This window comes from Anneissia japonica, unplaced genomic scaffold (assembly GCF_011630105.1).
Source record: "Anneissia japonica isolate Jap-2015-1 unplaced genomic scaffold, ASM1163010v1 scaffold522_len1101056_cov227, whole genome shotgun sequence".
Classification (NCBI taxonomy): domain Eukaryota; kingdom Metazoa; phylum Echinodermata; class Crinoidea; order Comatulida; family Comatulidae; genus Anneissia; species Anneissia japonica.
The window spans coordinates 204,647-229,045 of record NW_022756123.1 but is presented as its reverse complement, the minus strand read 5'-3'; the positions used below and the strand labels follow the sequence as shown (position 1 = coordinate 229,045).

The window sequence follows — 24,399 nt, the reverse complement described above, 5'->3', positions numbered from 1 at the left end:
ACGCACTAGGCACCACAAACTCTATTCTTAAGTGTCTGTGGTTGCACCTACCCACTATGTGTCTTTTTGACACTTGTTTTAGCAAGAATACCCACTACTACTGTAGGCTGCAAATTATACAAAGCTCTGTTCCATTTAATTCTGGTTTTTAAGTGCACCCATTTTGTTGCAACATGTATTTACGTCTTTACAGCAACCAATCCATATGTTACCAACAAAGTGTTGCCATATTTCACAAATGTTCTCATAAACTATAAGTAGACTGCTAAGTGAAGCTGCACAAATGTCTTCATGCTTCATTTTGAAATAGTTCCGTAATAGCAGATATTTGATAGCTCTCGGTGCATAGCTTATTTTCACCACTTTGTTGCATTAGTACTGTAGGTATGACATTTGCGATTTGTTTATGATGGGAATTGCATTCTTGAATTTGTCTAGAAAATATGTTGATGAAAATGCATGCATTAATTCCTCGGATAATAAATGTCAAATTATGTATTTCTTGGTCCCCTCTTGTGATGTCACTATCAAATGATATGTGACAGGGTAAGTTCTCGGTTATTGTGATGTCATTTTAAAGGTACAAGTGACAAGGTAAAATACAGTAGAACCACGTCTGTGGGATATCCCTATTAAGGTGCATTCATATTAAGGGAAACAATCCTCCATTTTGAGGGAGACACACCTATTAACATTCTGCCTGCCAAACATGGAGATCTCCCGTGTTTGGTAATGCAACACTTAACCGCCAAACACGGAGATCTCCGTGTTCCAGGTTTTTTAACGGAATCCGATAGATGGGGTAATTACCGATGTGTACTAACAATTTGAACACTATATTCAGTCTGGACCATAAGTATTCAGGGGTCCCAAGTCTCCCGGAAATCCCGGGAGTCTCCTGGAAATCCCGGGAGTCTCCCGGAAATTGGTATGGTCTCCCACACTCCCGCAAACAATAAAAAATCTTGTGGAAATTCACTTGTCTTTTTGTTTTATTTAGGCCTAAACTTTGGTTTCCTAGTATATTTTGCAGTCTGGCAGTGCCATTTCCGGGCTTCTAACGGTGCCTACTCTAAATTAATGTTATCACCTCATTTCCAATCATGGTGGGCCCGAGGTGGGTGTGGCCCTTCGTTTGGTACCTACACTTTTTTATCTCATAGAATATATAGCACCCCCAATTTCATTAAACCAATCTCCCGGAAATGGGTTCTTCCAACTTGGGACCCCTGAGTATTTCACTATTTGTTTGTTTACATTAGCATAGAGCGGTATTGATTTACTTTCACAAAATCGCGATTATCTCAGCTTCGTTGTGCAAAATTGCGTAAAAATTTCCAAAAGTAAAGTCATTTTCATTTTAGTGTTATGGGCCACAGATTGTGATTAGAATAAAGTGTTTGGTACCATTGTAAAGCTAAAATGTTTGTAGATCTTGTAGTATTCACTACATGTCAGTCTGATCACATACACACTCTCAATGAGCTTTGCAAAAGTGTTAAAATTTGCAAAAAAGTCTGGCGGTAGCTGATGCTATTTTTTCAAACCCCTGGCGGTCAGAGTGTTAAGGGGACACATTTGGCCTCGAAACGAGGAAAGTATCTTTTAACACTATGGCTAAAGTCTATTTAGAGGACACCCCTATATTAAGGGGACTTTGTTTTTGGTCCCAAAGGTATCTCCTTAATAGGGGTTCACTATTTATTTGTGATATCATTATCAAGTGACCAGTGACAGGATTTATAAAGCTACTATCTGGTTATGATGTCATCAAGTGATAAGATAAGCTATTCTCTGGTTGAGATGTCATTTATCAAATGACAGGATTAGCTACTCCCTAGCTAAAGTCAATGTTGATATTCGGAATAATAAGTACAGCTTCACAAGACTGGAAAAGATGAAAATTGCATTGTTAAGTAGCTGGTGACATAATTGGACGGTAAGGTTCTTTGATTTATGCTCATATTAAGAAAGCAAATATCCTGAAAGTGCAATGACCTATGCGTACTATTCAAATGTTCATTCTTCCATGAAGTTAGGGAGGCTGCTGTAGAGAATGCACTTCTGCCACCCAGTTATTTCCATAGGCAGACACTTAAATATAATTGTTAATGCATATTTCAGATCCTTTGTTAATTATTTCTAAATTAAAGTTAGTTACTGGAAACTTTCATTGACTAGTAAAGGAGTCTGGATTGTTGCTGTGGCTTTGTACTTTGTAAGTCGGTCATTGACTCTTCACATTTAGTAGGCAGTACGTATTGTAATTTAAATTCATGACAGGGTAATGGGATATCATTGATAATGTCCAAATATCATCTAAATGTTAAACCTTGTTAGAGATGGAAAAAGATGAAAAGGAAAAGAAAGGTAAAATCAATTGTGTGACAACAGGAAGGAAAAATTCATTGAAATACAACTTCATTAAAGTGTTCCATTGGGAAAATCAGTTGTGATGTTGTCAAAGTGTGGCTTCGCAGACCTTGCAAAAAGTAAGTTTTAAAAAAAATGATAAAGTGGTACCGGGAACAGGGTACTGTACAGTGTATACTGACAGTAACATAGCACTTGTAGCATAGCTTTGTATAAATAAAGTTACTTCATTGCTACTAATTCATTCTTTACTCAGTAAACGTTATATAATGGAACATATATCCCAGGTCATAGCATGGAGGACCAAGCATGCAGGGTACAAAAATGCAAACAACAAAAATTATAGAAAACAGTTAAAATCATTTAAAATCAGTCAGTTAACTATTACTTACAGATAATATTTGGAGATCATGATTTGATTATTTATTAAACAGCAAATGTCACTCATTTTCTCATACTGTACATGTAATTAGAAGATACAATAGATATTATCCGCTTTTCTGATTTTAATTATAAAAATCTAAAATGAATCTAGGTTGAAACATAAGTTGAAATGTTATACGAGGCCAGTATTTGTCTGCTATTCAAACTTTCGCTTAAAGTCGGTTAAATGTAACAGATGCGATTGCTACTGTCATTTGACAAGACTAGCATGTTTCCTGTGTGTTCAATGAACCAGAACAAGCAGTAGTCTATAAGACTGGACAATATAGTACATTGGTGCCATACACTACGTCATTGCCATCACATTCTAATAGTACATTGTCAGGAGCTCAGTACAGTAAGATAATTATCAACTTAAACTACTGTCTGTCCTTTGTACTACTCATTGGATTTCAGATTGTTAAGTAGGAAATAATTTTTTTTAACCTAAAACTTTTTTTTTGTGATTTGAACTTACCATGGTAACAAGGGAGAGCTTATCTTCCACTGAGGTGCCACACATATCTTCACTGCTTGCAAATAAAATAAAATAATAAACTAGAAATTGCAAATTGCAAGTGAAGTGCTGCGAAGTACAACTGCATATAAATGTTCTTCAAACAAAATTATTTATGCGAGTCAAGTGAAAATAATGAATAATAAAACTATAACAAATAATATGAGACACGACCCATTGTCTATATTAGAACACTTCTCATTGGGTAACAAAGTCGTAATTTTTCATTTTTGTCAAAAAGTGTCTATAGTGTGGTGAATTATGTTTTTTTTTTAATAAAGTTTCAAAGATTTCTATGTATGTGGAAAATGTAGTTGATTACCGAAGGTTACAATTTTTATTTTGAAGACTGCATGGTCTAGGAAGTGTACATTTTTTTATGGGGCAAGTTTCCAAGGGCGGGTTTTCTGGGCGAATTGACTTCCAAAGAGTGTTGCCAAAGTGCGAGCCAGTGTGTTACACTGTTATTTGATCACAAGTGCGAGACATATCACAAGTGTGAGCCAGCGAGCCATGACGTCACGACAATAGATAGAGATGTTAGCCAGTTGGAGAACGTGCATTAATAAAAAGAAATGAATGTAGGTACCATGGGCTCATGCAAAAAGCTGTTGAAATATAAAGTAAAACATTTTGCTACAGGTACAGTATTTATAAAACGAAACCAAACGTATAGTATGTAGCTTATATCTAATACCTGTTGAACTGTTAAGTACAACACTTAATATTTAGTGGCAGTCGGAGAGTGGTGCCTTCATAAAGAGAAACCAAACATAAGTACCGTAATATACCTGTTGAAATTGTAGATAAGATTAAACGTCTGGGTATTTCCATGAGTAATATCGAGTTTTCGCAAGCTTACGAAAATTATCATAACATAGTTACATCATCATATTTTTATTATACAACCTTTCCCCTACAGTAGCATAATTGGCTTAGTCTTAATAGATTAAAGATTGTTATTTGCTCTTTGAAAATGTGGTCTCAAATTAGAGGGGTCTTTGAATGAAGAGTCTCGAATTGGAGGGTGCACTGTATCGATAAGCACGCTTTTGTGCCAATATAATCAGAATAGCATTAAAAAAAATGTGCCAGAAATTTAGATGCATTAGTTGATGCCACACATCCTGGTAGCTCTTCTTTGAGCTACTATCTAGTGGTAGATCCTTTTCTTTATTCTTTGTTTTCTTTATTTTACTCCTACCACCGTGAAATATCTTGAGTCTTGCCATCCCATAACAAGCATCAGTGACCAATAAATTTAAGCAATTGATCTGAATACTGGACTATTCGCGTAGAAAGCTGAAACTTTTCGCAGCACATCAAAATTTTTCCATTTTCAAGCAGTTCCTGTATTAGAGAACAAGTAAAGTATTGTCTGTGTGGTTATATGTCATTGTTCAATATTAATCTAGAGCAGCCAGAGGAAGTATTTGATGTACTATAAGTGGGCTAGAGGATTTCCTCACCAACTGAGAACCTGAGAGCTCAATTTACGTGCAGGACAGTATTTACGTCTCTACCCATTGAATCTCAGCCAGAATTGTTTCTTAGTAAAGCCTTGTTTTCATAGAATCACTGCACGCTATCGCTGACATCTTTCAGCGATGCTGATTGGTCGGTCAAATAGGGGAGACTTCCAGATTGCGTGGGGGAACAGCTTCACAGTAACGATTGCATTGAAAACACGACAGCGTACAGTATCTATTTTATGGAAATTAGGCTTTACCCTACACTCACTTAACAGTTTATTTGTGTCAGTGATTGATCGATTCCATTCATTCATTGACATCGATTCCATTCATTGACATCATTAGGGCAACATCGTCGTGTTTGAATCGCTGTTCACTGCTACTGCGTATTATAATACCAGTTACTAGTTCTCACAAGTTTCAGTTGTGAATGGATAACCACAATTAATAATAATGTGTTAGTCAACTGAAATTTTACACACATAATGATGTCTTCAAACCCTGTACTGTCGCCCAAACCCGAAGTTTCTGTTAGGAACAAGCCTGAAATCTCAGGTATTTCAGACGCGCCTAGACCATTCCGCCAAACAACACAGGTAGTCGAGGCTACAATTGCTGAACTTATGCACTCAACTGACTTGCATGAAATGATTAATGATGCCGTGTTGGAAGTATTTAAAGGCCAAGAAATCAGTTATTTAATTCATAATACAAAGTGTTTACACAATAAAATAGATACACTTTGTGATAGATTATCTGATGTAGAAGGCAGGATCTCTAATCTTGAAGATCAGTTTACCAAGGTATGTAAATTAATTACCAGTCTTGAGAAAACAATCAGCACATTAGATCATAGTGTTAGTAAACATGTTACTTACCTTGATGAACTTGAAGAATATTCAAGAAACTGCGTTAGAGTATTTTTAAAGAAACATCTTTTGAAAATACTGACCAAGTAATCATTAACTTACCCTCGGATAAGTTACTCGGATACTGTAGATCTCGTCATTGACCATATTGATCGATCACACATTTTGTCAAGTTTCTATCATGCAGGGATCGCAGTAGATTTATTGGCCCGAGAAGGATGCTGAAAGGAACAGGACTAAGACCTCTCCCTACGCTGTCAAAACGTACTTTAAGATACCAAGAATGTTATTGTAGACCCTGGAGTACTGATGGTAGAATATTTGCTTTAAAATGCTAATTAAATATTAAAGTGATTAATTGGTAATTTGATTGATGGTTTAAATTATTGATTGTTTATGATTTGATGGAATAGTAATTTAGTAATTGAATTAAGGATATTATTGGTTAATTATTAATGATTTAATTAATTGATTTTATGTGTTGATCATATCTGGAGACAATTGTGACGATGTATTTTGTCCTACCCATCAAACTAGCTCTGGATGTTTACTTTCCTACACCTGCTCTCAGGTTTAAATGTCTCAGGTTTATAAGTAAAAGTGAATTTGATCTATTTTTTTTCTCAATTAATATTTTTCCCATTTAGAATTCTTTCATTTTGAATTAAAAATGATGCTTTTCATAACACTATTTTTGTATATATTTTACCTTGGGTTTAGAAGATTAGTATCAAAGGAAACTTTAAATGGTTTAACTGTCATAAGTGAATTTTATCTTAATGTTATTTGCATTTAAAACCCCTTTCAATGGGAAGGAGGATTTTGTAGGTTTATGTCTGATCTGTGGTTTATCTTTACTTTAATGAACTTTCTGTAAACTATAGTTGGACTTAGTTATATAGACTATAGAGGGGGTACTTTAATTTATTTCATTTGTCAATAAAAGCTTTTGATCATTTTTTTTTTCTCATTATGGTTTTACTTGTTTAAAGGAAGGGTTTGTATTCATGAATGCCTATTGCTAATTAATAACTGAATTCTGCAATTAATTAAGTATATTTATGTACACATTTTTAAGTGAGTTGGAATGTAATAAACAAGGACACATTTCAGTAACGCGACTAATACAAATTTTCATTTTTTTTAAGGTAATTGCTTAAAAATAAACATAATTTTTTCATGTTATTTTTGTCTTACAGAAGATGGAATCAAGTGAGATTATTCTCACAGATCATGTTCTCACAGGAGAAGAGCTGTCAGAATTTAATTTAGAGGATACATGGGAAGACAGTCTAAAAAGAACACAGAAAAACAACACGGTAATTTGAACATCAAAGAAATATTGTGTACCTCAATTTGTATTGATTTAGTTAAATTTACTGTAATATACTTTCAATTCATTTAACTTTTTCATTTAAATAAAATCTAAATTCATTTTAAATTTTCGATTCAAATCTATTCACTTATTCACACAAAGAAAACAATTAAAATATTTGATTTTAATCTACAAGTTTATAGCCAAACCTAGATAGTTCAACTTGATAGCATCAAATGTAAACTAACTTAATTTCAAGCTAATTTTTGCTGTATTCATTGTCCAGGATGGCTTATTGGAACTGACTGATTCCGGCAAAGCATTGAAGGTTCACTCAGAACGACCGCATTTAGTGAGCTTGGGAGGAAGTCGCATCAGCACAGCCGTCACTCTTTTGCCTCTCAAAGAAGGTCCGTCGTTCATACTCGTACTCATTCGTGAATACCACCGCTATCGTCAAGGAAATGAATATGTATAGAAAGTGACCTTGTGAAATGATATTTTAATGAGCATAAATTGATTACTGATAAAGACTAACAAGATTCAACACATTGGGATGAACACAAGAAATTTTATTTTTAAAATTGTAGATATTACTTTCATCTTTATTTTACATTTTCAATTTTAACAAAACCTTCTTGGTTTCCCACTTATTGATAGGTTCTTGCTTAAGATTAATGAAAATTTGATGAATAAGATAAAAGTCTTTAGCTATTTTACACTTGCAGTTTTCTCTTAAATTTGACATAGTCTGTTACATTTGCTCCATGCCTATCGTCAGCTGCTGTCCTTAAATTGAGAGATTTTTGCCTTCTGACTCATGATATTTGAAAATTTTATGTTACAATATATTTGTAGGTAATAATCGGATTGGACGGGCAGATGCACCAATTACACAGGACATTGTAATCTCAGGAAAAGGGGTGGAACCAGAACATTGCGTCATTGAATATGCAAATGATATTGTCACTATACATCCCAGGGGGGCATGCTCCATTGATGGTGAGCAAATCGACACGTCTACGAGAATATCTCAAGGTAGGTAGCGTTATAGTCTTTCCCACTCCCCCAAACCAAACTAACAACATTAATTTCCCAACAATTTTTATGTCTGTTTATTGGAGGCAACTTATTCTCTTGGTAGGTGGAGGAGAACGTGGCTACAGTACAAGGCTTGTAGAGGATTATGCATTAGATAATGACTAGAAGGTGATTGTGTATGACACATGTCACATGACACATGTCATATGTGTTTATCTGGGTCTTGTCGCCTTTCATTAAAGATTATGTTTTATATCCTATTGCATCCCACAGCATGTATCCTTACCAACTATCGCAGGATAGGCCTATACTGCTAGTACAGACAAATTATGAAGCATACTGATTGGAGTTTATATTAATAGTATTTGGCAAAATTCCACAACATAATTTGGTTGGAAAGAGAATCAGCTTGTTTTTAGCCATGAGAAAAATTCCTGCAAATTTTACCGAGGATCATAATATTTCAAGGCCATTCTAATCTTTACTCCATATTGCTTGGTTTGCAACATTTCTGCCAATAAACAATACATAAATGTCTTGAAAGAAGAACCATGTATTTTCAGACAAAATTAATTATAAAGCAAAACATGAGAGAGGATGAAGTAATAAAGGTATTGGTGTCATGTGACATCACTAATAGAGTACGGTGTAAGGGAGGAAATTAATTACATACTTGTTCTTGAACAAGCAACCTTCGGAATAAAGTCATAATCAAGGTCAAATCAGTGTGACCCTAAAGGCCAAATGATAATTAAAACATGTCTCTCGTCCCCTCCCTAATCCTCTATTTCACATGCAAACAAAATTCCCGGTAAATTCTGAAGAACGCAAAACATCCTTGTATTAAGTAAGTAGTGAGTACCTATGTGTACCTACTCCTGGCACATGTAGTGGATTTTTGTTGTAATACAATATAGTACAACATATCTTTATTCATCTCGCATTGGGCAATTCAATATTAGATCTGGATTACAAAGTTTATGGGTTTGGCGTGTGGAAGTTTAAAAGAATTAAGGCTGCATAAAAAAGTGGATGAAGAGAATATAAGCATATTTTTTGATTGGCCTTTTAGCATTATATTAAGACTTTTCTAGAATTCTCAGTGAGAGAAAAAATGACTTCATGTTGCATGCAAAGTTTAATCAAATTAGGTGAAGATAATAGAAGTACTGATTTGTTCACTGTTGCAAATGATTGATAACCAATCATAGTTCCACTATTAATTTACTTTATTTCACCTTCACCAATCAGAGTAATTTAACTTTGTCCTCCTATAATTACTCAATAAATTGATATGTCCCATTTAATCAGTTCACTTCAGGTAACAGTAACTGATTTGTTTTGTTATTGTACATGTCTGTCATCAGAGCGATCATTTAATTTGGCACTATAGGTTCCGTTCTCTGTTATTATAGAACGGTTTAATGTTGTTGAAAGTTTTTACCAGAAGATTCCTTTCTCTGTTGTTTTTGCTGAGTAGATTCTTCTTTTCACTGTTATTTTTGAAATGTAATCTATTCTTGGCAATTGGCATGGTAGTAGATCATGTTGACGTTCGTCATCAACTTTTTTTTTTCAATTTTCCATTTTTTCGTGGTAGTGCTATTTTATAAAAAAAATAAAAAGAGTATGGTCTAAATGACTAACATTAATGTGTAAAGAAGATTTGTAATGTAGTGTGTATTGTATTAATTACAACATGTTGAAAATATAATTAAACAAAATAGATAATTAATATCCTTAAGGTTTACCAAAACTGAATTATCAAGTTTCTTTGAGGCAAAAAACATACAGAAAATTATGCACAAGACTCTAAGAGACAAATCAAGAATTAGATGCAATTTGCAAACTGATCTTCGCAATATTGTAGGTTTTAACATTAAAAAGACACTGATTACTATTAAATATATCATATAAATATATAAGTCACCTTAAGTCAGATACACACTGCATTGACCGGGTTTGCCATCGGCTGACATTCATCTTCACTTTGTGTGAGCATTTAGCGATGCGACACTGTCTGCTAATTGTCAATGGCAATGTAAATGGATTCTCGTGCACGTCTCATCACATAGTCACCATGGAACAGTGCCGATGTTCGTCGGCCGTTGCAGTGTCTTCCCACCTAAAGAAATTGAGTTGTTTTTTTACCTGCGAGATTGAACCTGGGATCATAGTGTGTAAGGTGAGCACCGAGCTACAGCACCACTCTAAGTGATGATTGTAATAATCAGATAATGTTACTATTGTATATAAACCAATAAGGATAAATTATTACTATATAAAAAATATTAATAGTACGTGAAACTGATAGATAATGATTCTCAAAAATAATCCGGTCTTGTTTTCAGTATCCATTGTTTTCAGAAATGGGAAATCTGGATAATTAATCACTTAGCTTCCGAAAAAAATAAATTCTACGGTTCGTCACCTTAACAGATCACATTGGTTTTAGTCGGCCAGTTGCAAATGACCATACATCCTATTTGTGTGGTTTTTGAAGTCAACCTTAGCAAAAACATGTTTTGTTATGGTTTTCATATGTTTTCTAAAATTACAATTACAAAATTGTATGCAATGTCATATTTACTGATGACTATAGCTTGCCTCTTCTCATGGCTATAAACTAAAACTTCTCAAGACTCATTGTAATGAGGTTTACCCCAATTCCCATGAGTCTTGAGCTTCACAATAACAGGTTATAGATAAGTAACTAAAAAAATTATGTTCAGTGATATTAACTGTGTAAATGCTAATTTTTTTGTAGGGTACGGGAAGCTGCTCCTTTTTATATTTGTCAATGCAGGTTAACAAATATTATCTTTTATCAGAAATCATTTCTGGCATGTTAGTACTGATTTTAGATATTCACAGATCTTACCTCTGTCCTACTTTTATTTCACTGCATACTTCGACCTTTGGCAGTTGGATGTCCGTTGCACTGCTCAGCCTCAAGCTAAAGAAGTTTACGGACTCTCATGGGACAGCAGAGCTGTCTTTAGTGTTAAAATACAGACGGACATTTACCTCGCGGCATGCACCTCCTGTAACATAATTATGTACTAATGAATTACTCTGATAATGTTAATTTATTATATTATAATAAATTAACATTATCAGAGTAATTCATTAGTACGTATTAGTACATGTTATAATTGTATTAGGTGGTTGCTTACTTAATAACATTCAGATGATGAATTAATTGAATTACGACTCAGATTATATGTAATATCAATCTAATTAGGTGCTTCACAAATTTTTGTTTCTTGAATAATGACAACAAAGCCAAGATTTGTAAACAAGAAAAGCAATTATTACATACGAACTTGATACTTGATATGATAATTCTTTTGTAGCTTAAATCTGAAGCTAAACTAGGATGAGTGGGTAAAAGTGGTGTCAACAGTCAGGGTGCAGAACAAAAAAAGGAGACTGGTGAAAAAAACAAAAATCAAGACCAGTTGAAAATACTGATAACAAAAAAGCCTAATAATTATGAAAATCCATGTTTAATAAAACTTAGTTCTATTCCTTTACAAAGGCTAGCATTTCAGAGACTGGAGTAGCTTTTGAATGAGAATTATTTCAATCTAAGATCCCATGATCAGAAACGAACATCAAAATATTAAGGTCTATTATTGGATTAAAGACTACTTAGAACTAATGTTTGGTTCAGAGTCATAAATTTAAGTGACCGAAATATGATTGGTACTCATTGCATTATAGGGAGGAAATACAAATGTTTTTTAGGGATTGGAAGGGGTGATGTACTTTTTATCATTAAATTACACCCCTAACGCCTTTCCTTTTGGTGTGCATGATTGTTTCATGGCATCACTGTCTAATCCGATGAAATGTGAACTGGCATGGATTTAGTGACACTTTTTTTTTCTTTGTGGCATGCTAAAATTAGTATTATTTAAGTTTTAAATATATTATCCGGTGAAATTGAGCCTCAAAATGTATGTATAAAATTTCAAAGCTCATTTAAAATTATCAAATAGGACATAACTGAAAAAATAAAATTAGTTTTCACTGATTTAGAGATTTTTGGTAACAAAATCATTACCATAAATTAATTATCATCCGGTACGATGGTCTCTTGCCAAAAATAAAGGAATGAACGTATCTGCATATTAATCTGAGGGGAAATATAAATTAGGTAATAATAATAACTTAATTCAATATACAAAGTAAGCAATCAACTTTTGATGATGTAGGACCTATGATAGGCCTACTTGGAAAATGGGAACAGGCACTTTTTATAAGCGCCGCTCTCAAATTTCCGCCGCACTGAAGTCTCCAAAAATGTTACAAGCGCAGTGGCGCTTATTCGAGCCAAATACTAGATGTCATTTTTGAATTTAAATTCATTATCATCACTGTTGTGAGCATTCATTCTGTCACTCTATTCATCTGTTTAGACCATTTTCTTACATATTTTTTTTTTTTAAGCTTTTGTTGTACCAATTTAAAAAATGTTTAATGTTGTTCTTTTTGAAGAAAATAATTGTTCCACCACTTACAAATGCACAACAACTTAAAAGCCACACTTTGATTAAAAACAACTGTACACTATCTTACTTCTTCTTAATGTGTTCAGTCTTTCGACATTACGCTTTCCACAATTTGATTCCATTTGTTTCTGTTCAAGGCAGGATGATTTGTTATAGTGTTTACATGCCCTTCCAGGTCTTTTTTAATTTAGCTCACCCAGTTATTTTTGGATCTTCTTACTGGTCGTTTTACTTTCCGTTTTTAGCTCTTCCATTGTGTTTTTTAGACTGGATGTCGTCCGATAATCTAATTATGTGTCCATACAATTTTAATCACCTACGTTTAATTCTTATGCTCCATTCTTGTTGTTCTGTTATATTGTATAGCCTTGTGTTACTAACATTATCTGTAAATTTGATGTTGAGCATCTTTCGTAACACACTATATTACTATACCTAAAGTAAAATTTTTGAAAAAGAAGAAAGAAACCACCCAAATCAGACATTATCTCATTGTTGTTTCATACATTGCATCATCTATATTTTCACTTGAACTTGTAACATGCTAAAAGTGTTCAGTGATTAATTATTTCATTAATTTCCTGCATTCATATTTTCGTCTATTTCATTGGATAAGAAGAAAAAAGTCCCATTAAACTCTTCCTCTGCCAGGATATGTGTTTGGTTAATTCAGTCCAGTTGACAATATGTTATTGTTCTGTATATTAGGTTACATGTACTGTTAATTTATCATATGTTTTTTTAATGGAAATTTTAGCCATTCTTTGAAAGGCAAGTGAGTAATAGAGACACCACAACACAAATTAGAATTGGAATAAGAATTATCTACAGGCTACAATATTAATATAATAATGCATTCCAAATTTTGCTTATTCAATTATCATAATTTTGAAAATCTTATTAAATGTAGTAATGTAATTAATATAATTATTGTTGTTCCCATTATTTTACCACATTTTACCAATTGTTCATTTAACACTGTTAAAATACATAATTAGTAAATTATATATTCATTATTATATTAATATAATTCTAGGACATCCTCTGAAATTTGTATAAATGGTTTGACTAAAATTATGTTTCTATTAAATACATGTTCATCCGTGGTTGGTAGCAAAATAAGCCCCTCCCCTTTTTGCCGAACATGGGGGAAATTGTTGATGGAAACAATATGATTGATCATGAATGTAACGCTTAGCTGTGTTATTAATTAGATGGCCCTGGGACAGTATCCTGCCCATATTAATCATATTATCTTCCTCTTATTTGAGAAAATAAATGTACAAGACCATTTCAGGATGAACCAGTTAACAAGGAGCCTCAGGATAAGTTGTTATCAATTCCGAGAAGACTATAGAGGAACTGCTTGTTGTCGGAATGTTTGAACAGTTTCTACACTCATTCATTTTTATGTGAAATGATTTCTAGAAAAATTGTTGAAGGTCGTTTGCGTTCTTCTCATCAGAGTCAACAGTTTTTGGGTCGGTTTTAATCAAAAGGATCTCTGAATCATTAACATTTAGCAGAAATTTATCAGAAGTTATTTCTTGTTTAGCATTCAACAAGTTGGGTCTAGCGCTTATTTGACTGTGTTGATATAGAGGTCTTCTTTGTTGGTCATCTATGGACAATACAATATAGCATGTGTGTGTTTTGGCTTGTGCTCAAGTGTAGTATAAATTTAGATTTATAATGTAGCGTCATTCTACCACTGTGTGTTGGTTGAAAGTTTCAAGCAATGGACTATACAGTGAGGTTATTGCCGCTTCTATCGTGAGTTAAAACAGGTACTTCTGACTGTTGTGGTCTCCTGTTAATAGGCTGTGTTGATACAACCATTAGCATAGTGTACGTCTTGTTTTCTGTCACTGTTCATTTACAATATACATAAAGTCGTCCAGGTAACCGTTGTCAAGATGTTAAAGTATCAGGTGATGCCGCAGAGCAAGGCGGAGCAACGGATGGCTTCGTTTGGAATGAGGTCATTTGGCATCGCCCTGAAAGATGTTGTTGATCTTGGTAACAACATGTATTTCACTTCCTTACCAGCCTCTTTGCCAAAATTTACATTAGTTCATGAAAAGGGTATGTATTTAGTAACATATATATATATATATATATATATATATATGCGACAATGACATCAACATTAATGAAAGTAATGTTGCGTAAATATAACATTATTTTCATTATTGTTGTTGTCATTGTCCCCGAGGCCACTGTTGCTGCAATCATTGCCATTTTTTAATACAAAAATAAATAATTGACATTTTTTTTCCATTTTTACATACAGTACCTTAGTTATTTGAACTCATAGGCTTGCATTCTGAAGTCGATATAGGTTGTTTTATAGCAAATACAACACAATAAATTCACATTATCATCATTCTTCTGAAGGTGTCCATAGCAACTGAAACATTAAAATATTTTGGAGAAACTCTTTTGTAATTATTCATAATCAGCTATGAGATATAATACTTTTTTGTAATATATTCATATATCAATATATTATGTATGTAGTACTGTACATTATTGTTAAACTGTGCCTACCTTTTTTGATGTATTATTTATGTTTTTTCTTTGATTTGATTGCAAATAAATACCATATGTCTAGACTAGAAGATAACTAACAGTGGATTGTAATACAGTGTAGTGTTATTTATCTTTGCTTGTCCATTAAATATTGTTTTTGGACATCTACCAAATCCTACTTACTTGTCATTGAAACTTTGCCAAGTGAAATGTATCTTTACTATCAAGATGCAAAACAAGTTTATGGTTGAATGTGTCATGTGTAAAATAACTACCTGAAATTTCCTGCATAGTAGTACGAAAGTGTAGCACCAAAGATCTGGACTGCTGTGCCAAGTTTAGATATACCCTCTCAGTGATGAAATCTGAAAACACCACAAAAATGTCAATCACAACATTGAATTGCTCATTTGAAAAAATGTATGTTATCAACCGCCATGTGACATTGAAAAACCGGTTCTCGTCAGATCACCAAAGTTCAAGTACAATAGTATTAGTACAGTACTTGGGGGGGTTGTAGGCCATCTTATAAGGAACACTTCGTTCTGTGTAATTAGCGAGTCATGAGGTAGGGGTGCCGAAAGTAGCTCCGGTGTCATCGGCTTGGGTTGGAATTTACATTAAGGCTTAACATTCTACAACCAGCATACTGTCTCTAAATCTTACACTGACTAATCAGCATAAGTACAGATAAGTAATAATACTTTTACTCATTGGCAATGATAAATTGGTTCCAGTAAAAGTCCCATCATTGTAAAAGCTTATAATGTGGAGAATATAACAAATATTAAAAAGTCAATTTTCTTGTACTGGTTACTGATGCTGGCTTTGGCATGGCAAGCCCCATATATTTTTATTAAAAATTGTAAAACATGTGAATGTTGATTTGTGTAATTTAAATTTACTATGGGTATTTATAAATATAAAATATTGTTCATTCTTTAAAAGATTTATTTCCACAGTTATTTAAATATCCTTTCTATTTTATAGGTGCAATGTTGTGCTTTGGTAATACTGCCCTCTTCAGGTTTAACCATCCGCTAGAAGCAAAGAGACTGAAAACACTTGGGTACAGTCCCATCAATGGATCTTCAAAATACTCAACTACAAAACAAAATGGTGATGTCCAGAGCCTTAACGATACAAACAGAAGCGGTAGATCTACCCATCAAATGAATGGTGTGAACCAGTATCCTATGGCACAAAAGAATTTGAATAGTAATAGTAATCGCAATTCAGAGGAGGCATTAGAAATCAGCATCAAAGCTGACCTTGAGGAAATCATGCGGCAAGTCTCATTAGAAGATGACAATGATGGTTTTATGTTTGAGAACAAGTATGCAATTCTTGATTCACCGTTCGATGATTACAAATTGACCAATAACTCTAGAATACTTAGTCCTGCCTCAACCAGCTCAGAAGCTTCAACAGTCTATGGATCATATCAAGATGAGGTTGGTAGTCCAAAGGAAGTTTTTTACTTTGGTGGAAAGGGTGATGTACGCGAAACAGCCATATGTGATGATGACGACGATGATGACACTGCCAATGAGACTTGTGCCACAAATAAGTTCCGTCCATCAGTCAATTCAGTACGGTCAAAATTTGAAAGCAGCAAGAGAAGACAAAGTCCAGTTTTGGGACACCAACGGACATCACCATTGGGTAGTCCACAATTGTCTGATAAACCTCCAATGTCTCCAAACCGTATTCGCATGGGTCAAAGCAGCCTGATGATCAGTAGATCCACCCATCAGAAACCAGACCTTACAGAACAACAGTCAACAGATAGCTCTAATTCTCTAACAACTGTATCTAGTGCATCAACAGAAGACCGTTCTTCCTCAAGTTCTGACCAGTCCAGTTACAGTACAAGCTCAATATCAAGTGGACCAGAGTTAAAACCAATTGCACCAATTAAAAGGACTTTACCAGATCCAAATGTTAAACGAACCGTCAGCTTTAATTTGACACCAGAAGAAAAGCTGCGGGCTGACAGAAAGTCAAGGGAAGATCTAACAGAGCATCGGAAAACATTCATTGCAGATCCTGACCAATTTGAAGAGGAAGAACAAAAAGGTTTGTGTGTAAAGCATATGCAGATAGTTGCACAGCGGAAACAAGAACAACGATTGGCAGATCTGGAGCAGCAACGATTGGATGAAATTCTGAGTATTTGCACCGAGTATGAAGCCCTGAATAAGAAGCCACCAAGTCCTAAGAGAATACACCAACAGCCTGATTTCATTCCAAAACTTGAGAATGAAACTATTAAGCCAACCATCCAGCAAACATCAGAAGGCAGCCCACCAAAAATTAAGGTGGATTCCCCAGTATTCAAAGGTCCAAGAGCTGAAAGGCGGGTGTCTTACGAGCGCTTGAAAGGTGACAATGGCGCTCTTGTTAATGGTAGTGAGGAGACACCAACTGCTGTACCTCTCATGAAATTCATACGGCAGCAGTCCATGGAATCTGACAGTGGCTCTGATGATGAAAAGGTACGTGTTCTAGGAGGTTTTTCTCTCTAATTACATTTAATAAAAATTAAATAAATTCTCATTAAAAAAAAAAATATTTTAAGCAATAGATAACCAACTCATTAATTTTTTTTTTCTAGTTAGCTTTTTATTCTAATTTATTTATTTATTAATTTTTCTAAAATTTTTTTTTTCTTTAGCTTTTAAGGAGCCCACATGTAGAGTAATGCTTGTGGTTGGATACCCTTTTCCACATATTATGAAAAAGTGATATGTAAAATGTATATTTAATTGTGACATTTGTGGAATAAAGAAGAATTATCATAATTCCACCATGGAACCATATATTTTACTAATTGGATAATTGTTCTTTGTTTACCATTAATAGGCTACATTGTCAGAACTTCAAAAGAAACTCGAAAGGCTTGACAAAGAGAGGTCAGATGCCATACAAAAGGTTGAAGAACTTGAAAAAGTTCTTGAGATGCTAGACAACCAAGAATCTGAAACAATGAGAGAGGTGAGTTTTTTGTTTGTTTTTGGTTTTTGTTTTGTTTATTAGACATTTGGTTCACAACATACTTCAGATTTAGATCAACAGACATCTCAAGTATATAAATGGTTTTATTTGTCGTTCTCTGGGATTTCTCCCATGGGTCTAAGGTTGTTGCGGTTTTTTTATTTCCTTACTTCATTCATTATTTCAAGTCGTAAACTAGATCTCATTGGTATGTTTTTTTGCTGTTTCCATTTCAGTAAATTATAATTTTTGAAATATCTTTAAAGCCAATAGAATCCAAGTATTAAAATATCATTTAGTGTTATGTACATTATACCAACATGCTTCATTTGAGTACTGTACATCAAAAAACACACTTTAAAAGTTTGACAATGGTATAATTCGTCAAAGTTCTATCCAAATTTTTCCGACTGACAAATTGGCTACTTAATACAGATTTAGAATAATTATGTAATAGCCTAGTTCTAACATTTTTGTTTCTATTTTTCACTTTTACTTTGTCCTCTCTGTGTGTTTCTTGTGTTGTTATTTCATGTGAACCTCTACAAATTAACTCTTAAATTCTCTTCATGTTTTATCAAAATGTTGTGGTATCTATTCTATTATAACTTCATTTATTTTCATTTCATATCTTCTTTAAATTTGTTTGCTTTATTGTTACAATTTCAAAATTTGTATCCATCATATTTATTTTAACAATTTTTGATTCTGGGGTTTTTTTCTGTAACATCTATTTGTGGTATTATTTTATACTAATTTGCATATTAACCACTTGTGTGTTAACATAACATGATGACTCATCATCATTAATTTGAACTAAATAATTGATTGAAATGTTTGCTGGAATGATGCTAATTAATTAACTAATTGATTTAAATGGTTGATTTGAATGACTGTCTCATGTGCAATGTTGTAACATAACATCTTCACTCTGGTTATGCAATCCTCTTCACCAAAATATTATAATCCATACTGCCCCGCCCCCTCCTGTCTTTTGTCGTGTGATGTGGTGTAATATAGCTTGAGATTGAGGCAGCCTTGCTTGAAGGAGAGCACAAGAGTGAAATGGAGCACCTGAAAAGGGAGCAGGAACAGATATCGACGCTGCAGGTATTAAAAATGAAGCTTGGCGACTGTGCCAGGGTCGAGAAGGAAAAGGTCTGTGGTTCTCACAGCTATTTTTGTTTGTTATATCAACATCTCGCAAAGTGACAACTAACCTATTCATGTATTTAATAGGTGTATGCTACTACTAATAATGTTTTTAAAAGGTTCAAAAATTGTTCAATCCCAGGTTTTAATCATTTCAATCTAAATTGTCAACATGCATTTTGTACTTCATATTTCATCCTAACAGTAGTTACTAAAATATTGGGATAAATTACTAACTACTACTAGTACTTACACTAGTTTTTGTTGGGTAGTGAAATCTAAATTTTTCTTTAAATATATCGACGAATTACTTTATATTTTTTCTTAGACCTTATTTTTGTATCTATGAGAACAATTTTTATTTAAGAGAACTTGAAGAATCGCAAAATTAAATACTGCCCCCTATAGTTTGAAATGAAAAGGAAAGCTCCCAGAATGTCTGTGTTGTTGCTCTGCCAGACTCTATTTATTTAGTTTTTTAATTACACTTTCTATTTTGTTGAAGACTCATCAAGTTGTTGGATATCCATTCCTTGATTAAATAAGAATCATAAATTTCTAATAAACATTTTTACCATCATTATCATTTGTTTTTTGAAAAGGAAGCCATTTTTCTTAAACAGAATGTTTACCTAAAACAAGCAAGAATGTTGATAGTAATTAAATTATCACTATTATTAGTGTCTGTTATATTATTCATATTTTGTGTCAGTTTTAGAAAAAAAATGTAGATATGAAGTGTACTTATATAGTCCAACCAAATTTAACATTATTACATTACCATTCATTTATTCATTCATTCATTTATTCATTCATTGACATTCATTCATTCATTTATTCATTGACATTTATCCATTTCTTCTTTACATAATAATCAATCTGTTCACCACAGTCATTCTTCGCACTCATTGATTCCATTCTTATACTCATTCGTTTACTTGTACATTCACACTTCACACACAATCATCTGTTCTTCTAACTCATACCTTCTTCATATTCATTCAATCTTTCATTATTCCTACTCATCCATTCTTCATTCTTAACCATCACTAATCCATTCACTGATCTCATCTCTATCATACATCTTTTTCCATACAGTACTTACTCATCCATTCATCATTCACTCACCCTTTTTTAATGCCCTTCCTCATCCATTCACTCTTTTCACTCAAAGTCGTAATTCCCTTCCCCGTTCATTAGCTCTTCTCACTTCAAGTCACAATTTCTTTGTTATCATTTATCCTTTCTTCTAAGTCATTCATTCATTCATTCATCATTTTTCAAATGTACTCATTAATTTCCTCATTCATCCATTCTATGTACTCAGTCATTCTTTTGCTATTATTCCATTCATTATTTCTCCATTCCATTTATGCTGTGCATATTTTTTATTCAATCAACACTTAAATTTGTTTTGCGCAAGATAAACAAGTGAAAGTGTATTTTACAACTCCACTGAGAGTATTAATATAAGCATTGGACAAAGAGCTATTATGAATCATCCATTGTGTGCTTATAAAGAGTATTATTCAAATATTACACTTTCTATAGAGTGTGAATTTTATACATGTGTATCTTTGGTATTTATGCAAGCATACGCTTTTATTTGGGTGGTGCTGATATCATTATGTATAAAATATGCAAATATGCTCATAAAAAACTATCCTAATTATGTGTTTTTGTTAGTCGTTAGATGTTGTACAATCCTGTACCCTCGCTTTACAGTGTTTAATTGCTTTTCTGATAATATCTTGTACTTTCTCAATTAGAGTTCGTTAGTCACAGTGTCACATGACTAATGTTATCAAAGCCATTAAATTGCTTGACATTTAAGTTTTAAATGAGAGACTACTTTTGCGCCTACCAGTATTGTACCTATTCTATCTCCATTACACACTAGTACTAAAGTGTCATTTATTATTTTTTGTACATCATACGTTTGCAAAAATGCATATACGTCCCCCAAAGGCTGTAAGTTTTACCCACCATTCTCTTCTGAAAATTTGCTTTTTTGTATACAGTGAATAAATTTAAATATTCTAGTTTTATTGTAAGATATTATTCTGATATTCAACCCTACTTTTGTTAACTCTACACGGTTTTATTTACTTTATTAGGAAAAAAGTCTACTGGAGCAAACTAAAAGCAGCTTAGAGTCGCTTCAAATCGGCCACGAGGAAACAAGGAAGCGGCTAGAAGTGTGCACCGAGAATGAGAAAGATGATCTGTTGCTCAAGTTACAGAAACAGAAGGAGATGCTAGATATAGAACGCAAGAAGTTTGAAGATTTAGAGTTCCAACAGTTTGAGATTGAGGCTAGGATAGAGGAGGAAAAAGAAATCATGGAGCAAGAATTAATGAAGGAAAAGCGGCAGACGGAAGTGATCCTAAAGGATAGAAAGGTACTCTTCATCCCCATTTTGCACATGTTAGGCAAATAAAAAGTAATATGTTTCTCATTCTGCTTCTTCATTCTTTTTTGTGCTAACTTTTATTAATAAGCTAGAACACACAGATGGGTAATCCTACATAAATTTAAACATCCTCTAAGCAATGAGTGTCTAGGCATCAAATAAATTTAAAATACAATATTCTTGCCAAGTACTCATTTATAATACACTCTTGCGTGGAAAGAGACACAAAAAGCATCTTACCCAAGAACAGAAGCTAATGCCCTATATGGGATTCGAACCCAGACATGACGGATGAGTACCATAACCCCAACTAATGACGCAACCGCTTCCATGTAAACACAGCGACGTTAAATTGTTACTATTGACACCTGATAAATTTCTTGTACTTATCATGATAGGATAACGTGAACCACATTGATCGTCAAATGACGGCTGTGCTGCGAGACTCGCAGACAGAAGGTGAAGTCATTCAAGAGAAGCGTTCCTTAGCAACAACTGAACTTGAGAAAGTAAGAACTATATTAATATTTGGTTCCTATATGCTTGCAAGCATAGGAACTTTTAAAATCCTGCTAGTGTGTATGTAGTATGTACGTTTCTAGTATGTTACGTAGTTTTTTGTAAACAGGCAAACGGGACTTTCCAGACACCTGTTTGTTTTGTGCGTCCGTACCCATGCTAATCTGGATCTTTTGTTGTGCCCTATTTCATAGTTTTTTATATTTTGACAAATATTAAAGCCATACTAATGAGAGACAATACCCCCTACTCTTGAAAAGACTAGTAAACTGTATGATAAGAGGAAAACATTTATGGAATGTTGTGTACTCTCGTTGTCCAAACTGTCTTAAATGTGATGGATCGGACTCCAGGGACTTTCCTAGCTGGTATGGATATAAAACTTTATCTGCACTCCAAAAACCTCAATTTTATACTGCTGCTGTTTGCATAAGGTTCTACAGCAGACAGAATAGAATTATGTTGTGTATGGAAGTGTTATGGTTTGAAAAAAACATAAAACAAACTTGATACCTGACTGGATACAGTAATCCTTTTGCAGCTTCTATCGGATAATAGACTAACGTGTGTACAGTACGGTAGAGTGAAACCATTGTTGGCTCGACAGAGTCAGTGAAATATTTAACGATTAAGAAAATAAAATTAATCCACCCGATCCATCCCGAAATAGGCAACAATACTAAATTTAATTTAAATTATTATTATTATTATTATTTCCTAGTAAACTGTAAAGTTGCCTAGTAACACCTGAGTAAGAAACGTTCCGCACGTAGGTTTCCACCACGTTGGCACGATACTCCATTATGAGAATCAGACACATGGTCAGTCACCTAATTAGTTTGATTCTTTCTACGCCGCCTATTCCAATTCAGGAGCGTAAACGCGCTACTGCCCAGAAAAGCCGATTGGCTTGTTCGGTAAACTAGGCTACCATAAGATTATTTACTGCTATGGTTTCTATTCCATGTTTGCTTTTTGGTTGTGCGTTGTACAAACAGGGGTGGCGCCAGAGGGGGTGGGGGCTGGGGGCTATAGCTCTCCCCCCCATCCCCCCCCCCTTTTCATCACAACAACCAAAACAATAATAATAATAATAATAATAATAATTCAATGAGACTAATTAAAAATAATTTGCGTTTTGTTATGACAAATGCGCATTTAGATAGCCTCATGATGGTTGGAATACATCGTGATAGGTGAAGCAACCTCGACCATGACAACGTGGTTGACAGATTTCATGCAAAATTTCCAAAATATAGAATTTCACTTTCAAGAATGAGGATTTGAAAATAAATTAGATGGTTACATTGCATACTCTTTGTTTCTTGCTTTATTCAAAAATGTTTTGGTTTTGGAAGCTGATGAACATTAGAAAGCATAGCCTACATGAAGTCATATTATAGTAACTCGATGCCTATCAAATAAGTAATAAAAATTCGCCATAATTCATCAAATATCCGTGGCTTCCAGGGGGCTTCGCCCCTGGACCCCCACCGGGGCCCTGGGCGGCCCCCCCCTGGCCCCCAGCCAAGCGAGACTCGATTCGCTCCACTCGGCGGCTATTGATGTTAAAATGTGTCTTTCAATTGTGTGTGGCGGTCGGTGCTGGGCCCTTCGCCGCAGAGCGTAGACTTGGTGCAGTGTAATTAGACACTGCCTGAACATCGTAATTTCATCGGGTTATGAATCTTGTTACGATTCTCGTCCGATCGTATTTTTAGGCCTAGGTTAGGTTGCGTTCTATTGCTAATTATAAATGGTATGTGTAATTCTTATTTTAAGATTGTAATGTTTATTTAATAACTTTACTTAAGTTAATGTTAATGTTTTAGGTCTATCATTTTCGATGTTTTCTAAAGCGGTTCACGCTAGCTTGGGGTAGGCTTAGGCCTATGCCTTTCTATAGACTATATACTATCAATTAAAATATTAAAAGGGCCAATGGCTGTATATTTTCTACTAATAGGCCTACTAGGCTATATATATTTTTATAAAGTGCGTTATTGTTTTTATTACTATAATTAATTATATGTATGTACCGTACATGTGAATATTTTTCTTGTTCTTGCTGAAGTTTGACTCTCTTGTAGAAGTGTTTATTAGTACAGTTGAAGAAAATATATTTTTTTTTCAAAAAATACAAAATTAACTTCATAAATTTCTAACTGAACAGGAGTACCAAGCTATTTTTGTAGCAAAAACACTAGTTAAAATATGCCCACAGGAAGATGTGTGTTTGTCATCTCAAATTAACACGA

General features: G+C 33.9%; 1 protein-coding gene across 9 annotated transcripts in view; it reads left to right on the top strand.

Annotated features, from left to right (window-relative positions):
* LOC117124078 (pleckstrin homology-like domain family B member 1) overlaps window positions 1-24,399 on the top strand; it is a 58,721-nt gene that overhangs the window by 22,581 nt on the left and 11,741 nt on the right. For 6 of the 9 annotated variants that reach the window (XM_033270217.1, XM_033270214.1, XM_033270216.1 and 3 more), the window contains 8 exons: window positions 6,854-6,973; window positions 7,256-7,379; window positions 7,828-8,007; window positions 16,050-17,557; window positions 17,925-18,056; window positions 19,077-19,214; window positions 21,326-21,610; window positions 22,021-22,131. In XM_033270217.1, the coding sequence (XP_033126108.1) occupies window positions 6,857-6,973; window positions 7,256-7,379; window positions 7,828-8,007; window positions 16,050-17,557; window positions 17,925-18,056; window positions 19,077-19,214; window positions 21,326-21,610; window positions 22,021-22,131 (2,595 nt within the window). In that variant the 5' untranslated portion in view covers window positions 6,854-6,856. Of the gene's footprint in view, window positions 1-6,853; window positions 6,974-7,251; window positions 7,380-7,827; window positions 8,008-16,049; window positions 17,558-17,924; window positions 18,057-19,076; window positions 19,215-21,325; window positions 21,611-22,020; window positions 22,132-24,399 lie in introns of all 9 variants that reach the window. The other 3 variants (XM_033270215.1, XM_033270210.1, XM_033270218.1) reach the window with 2 other exon arrangements.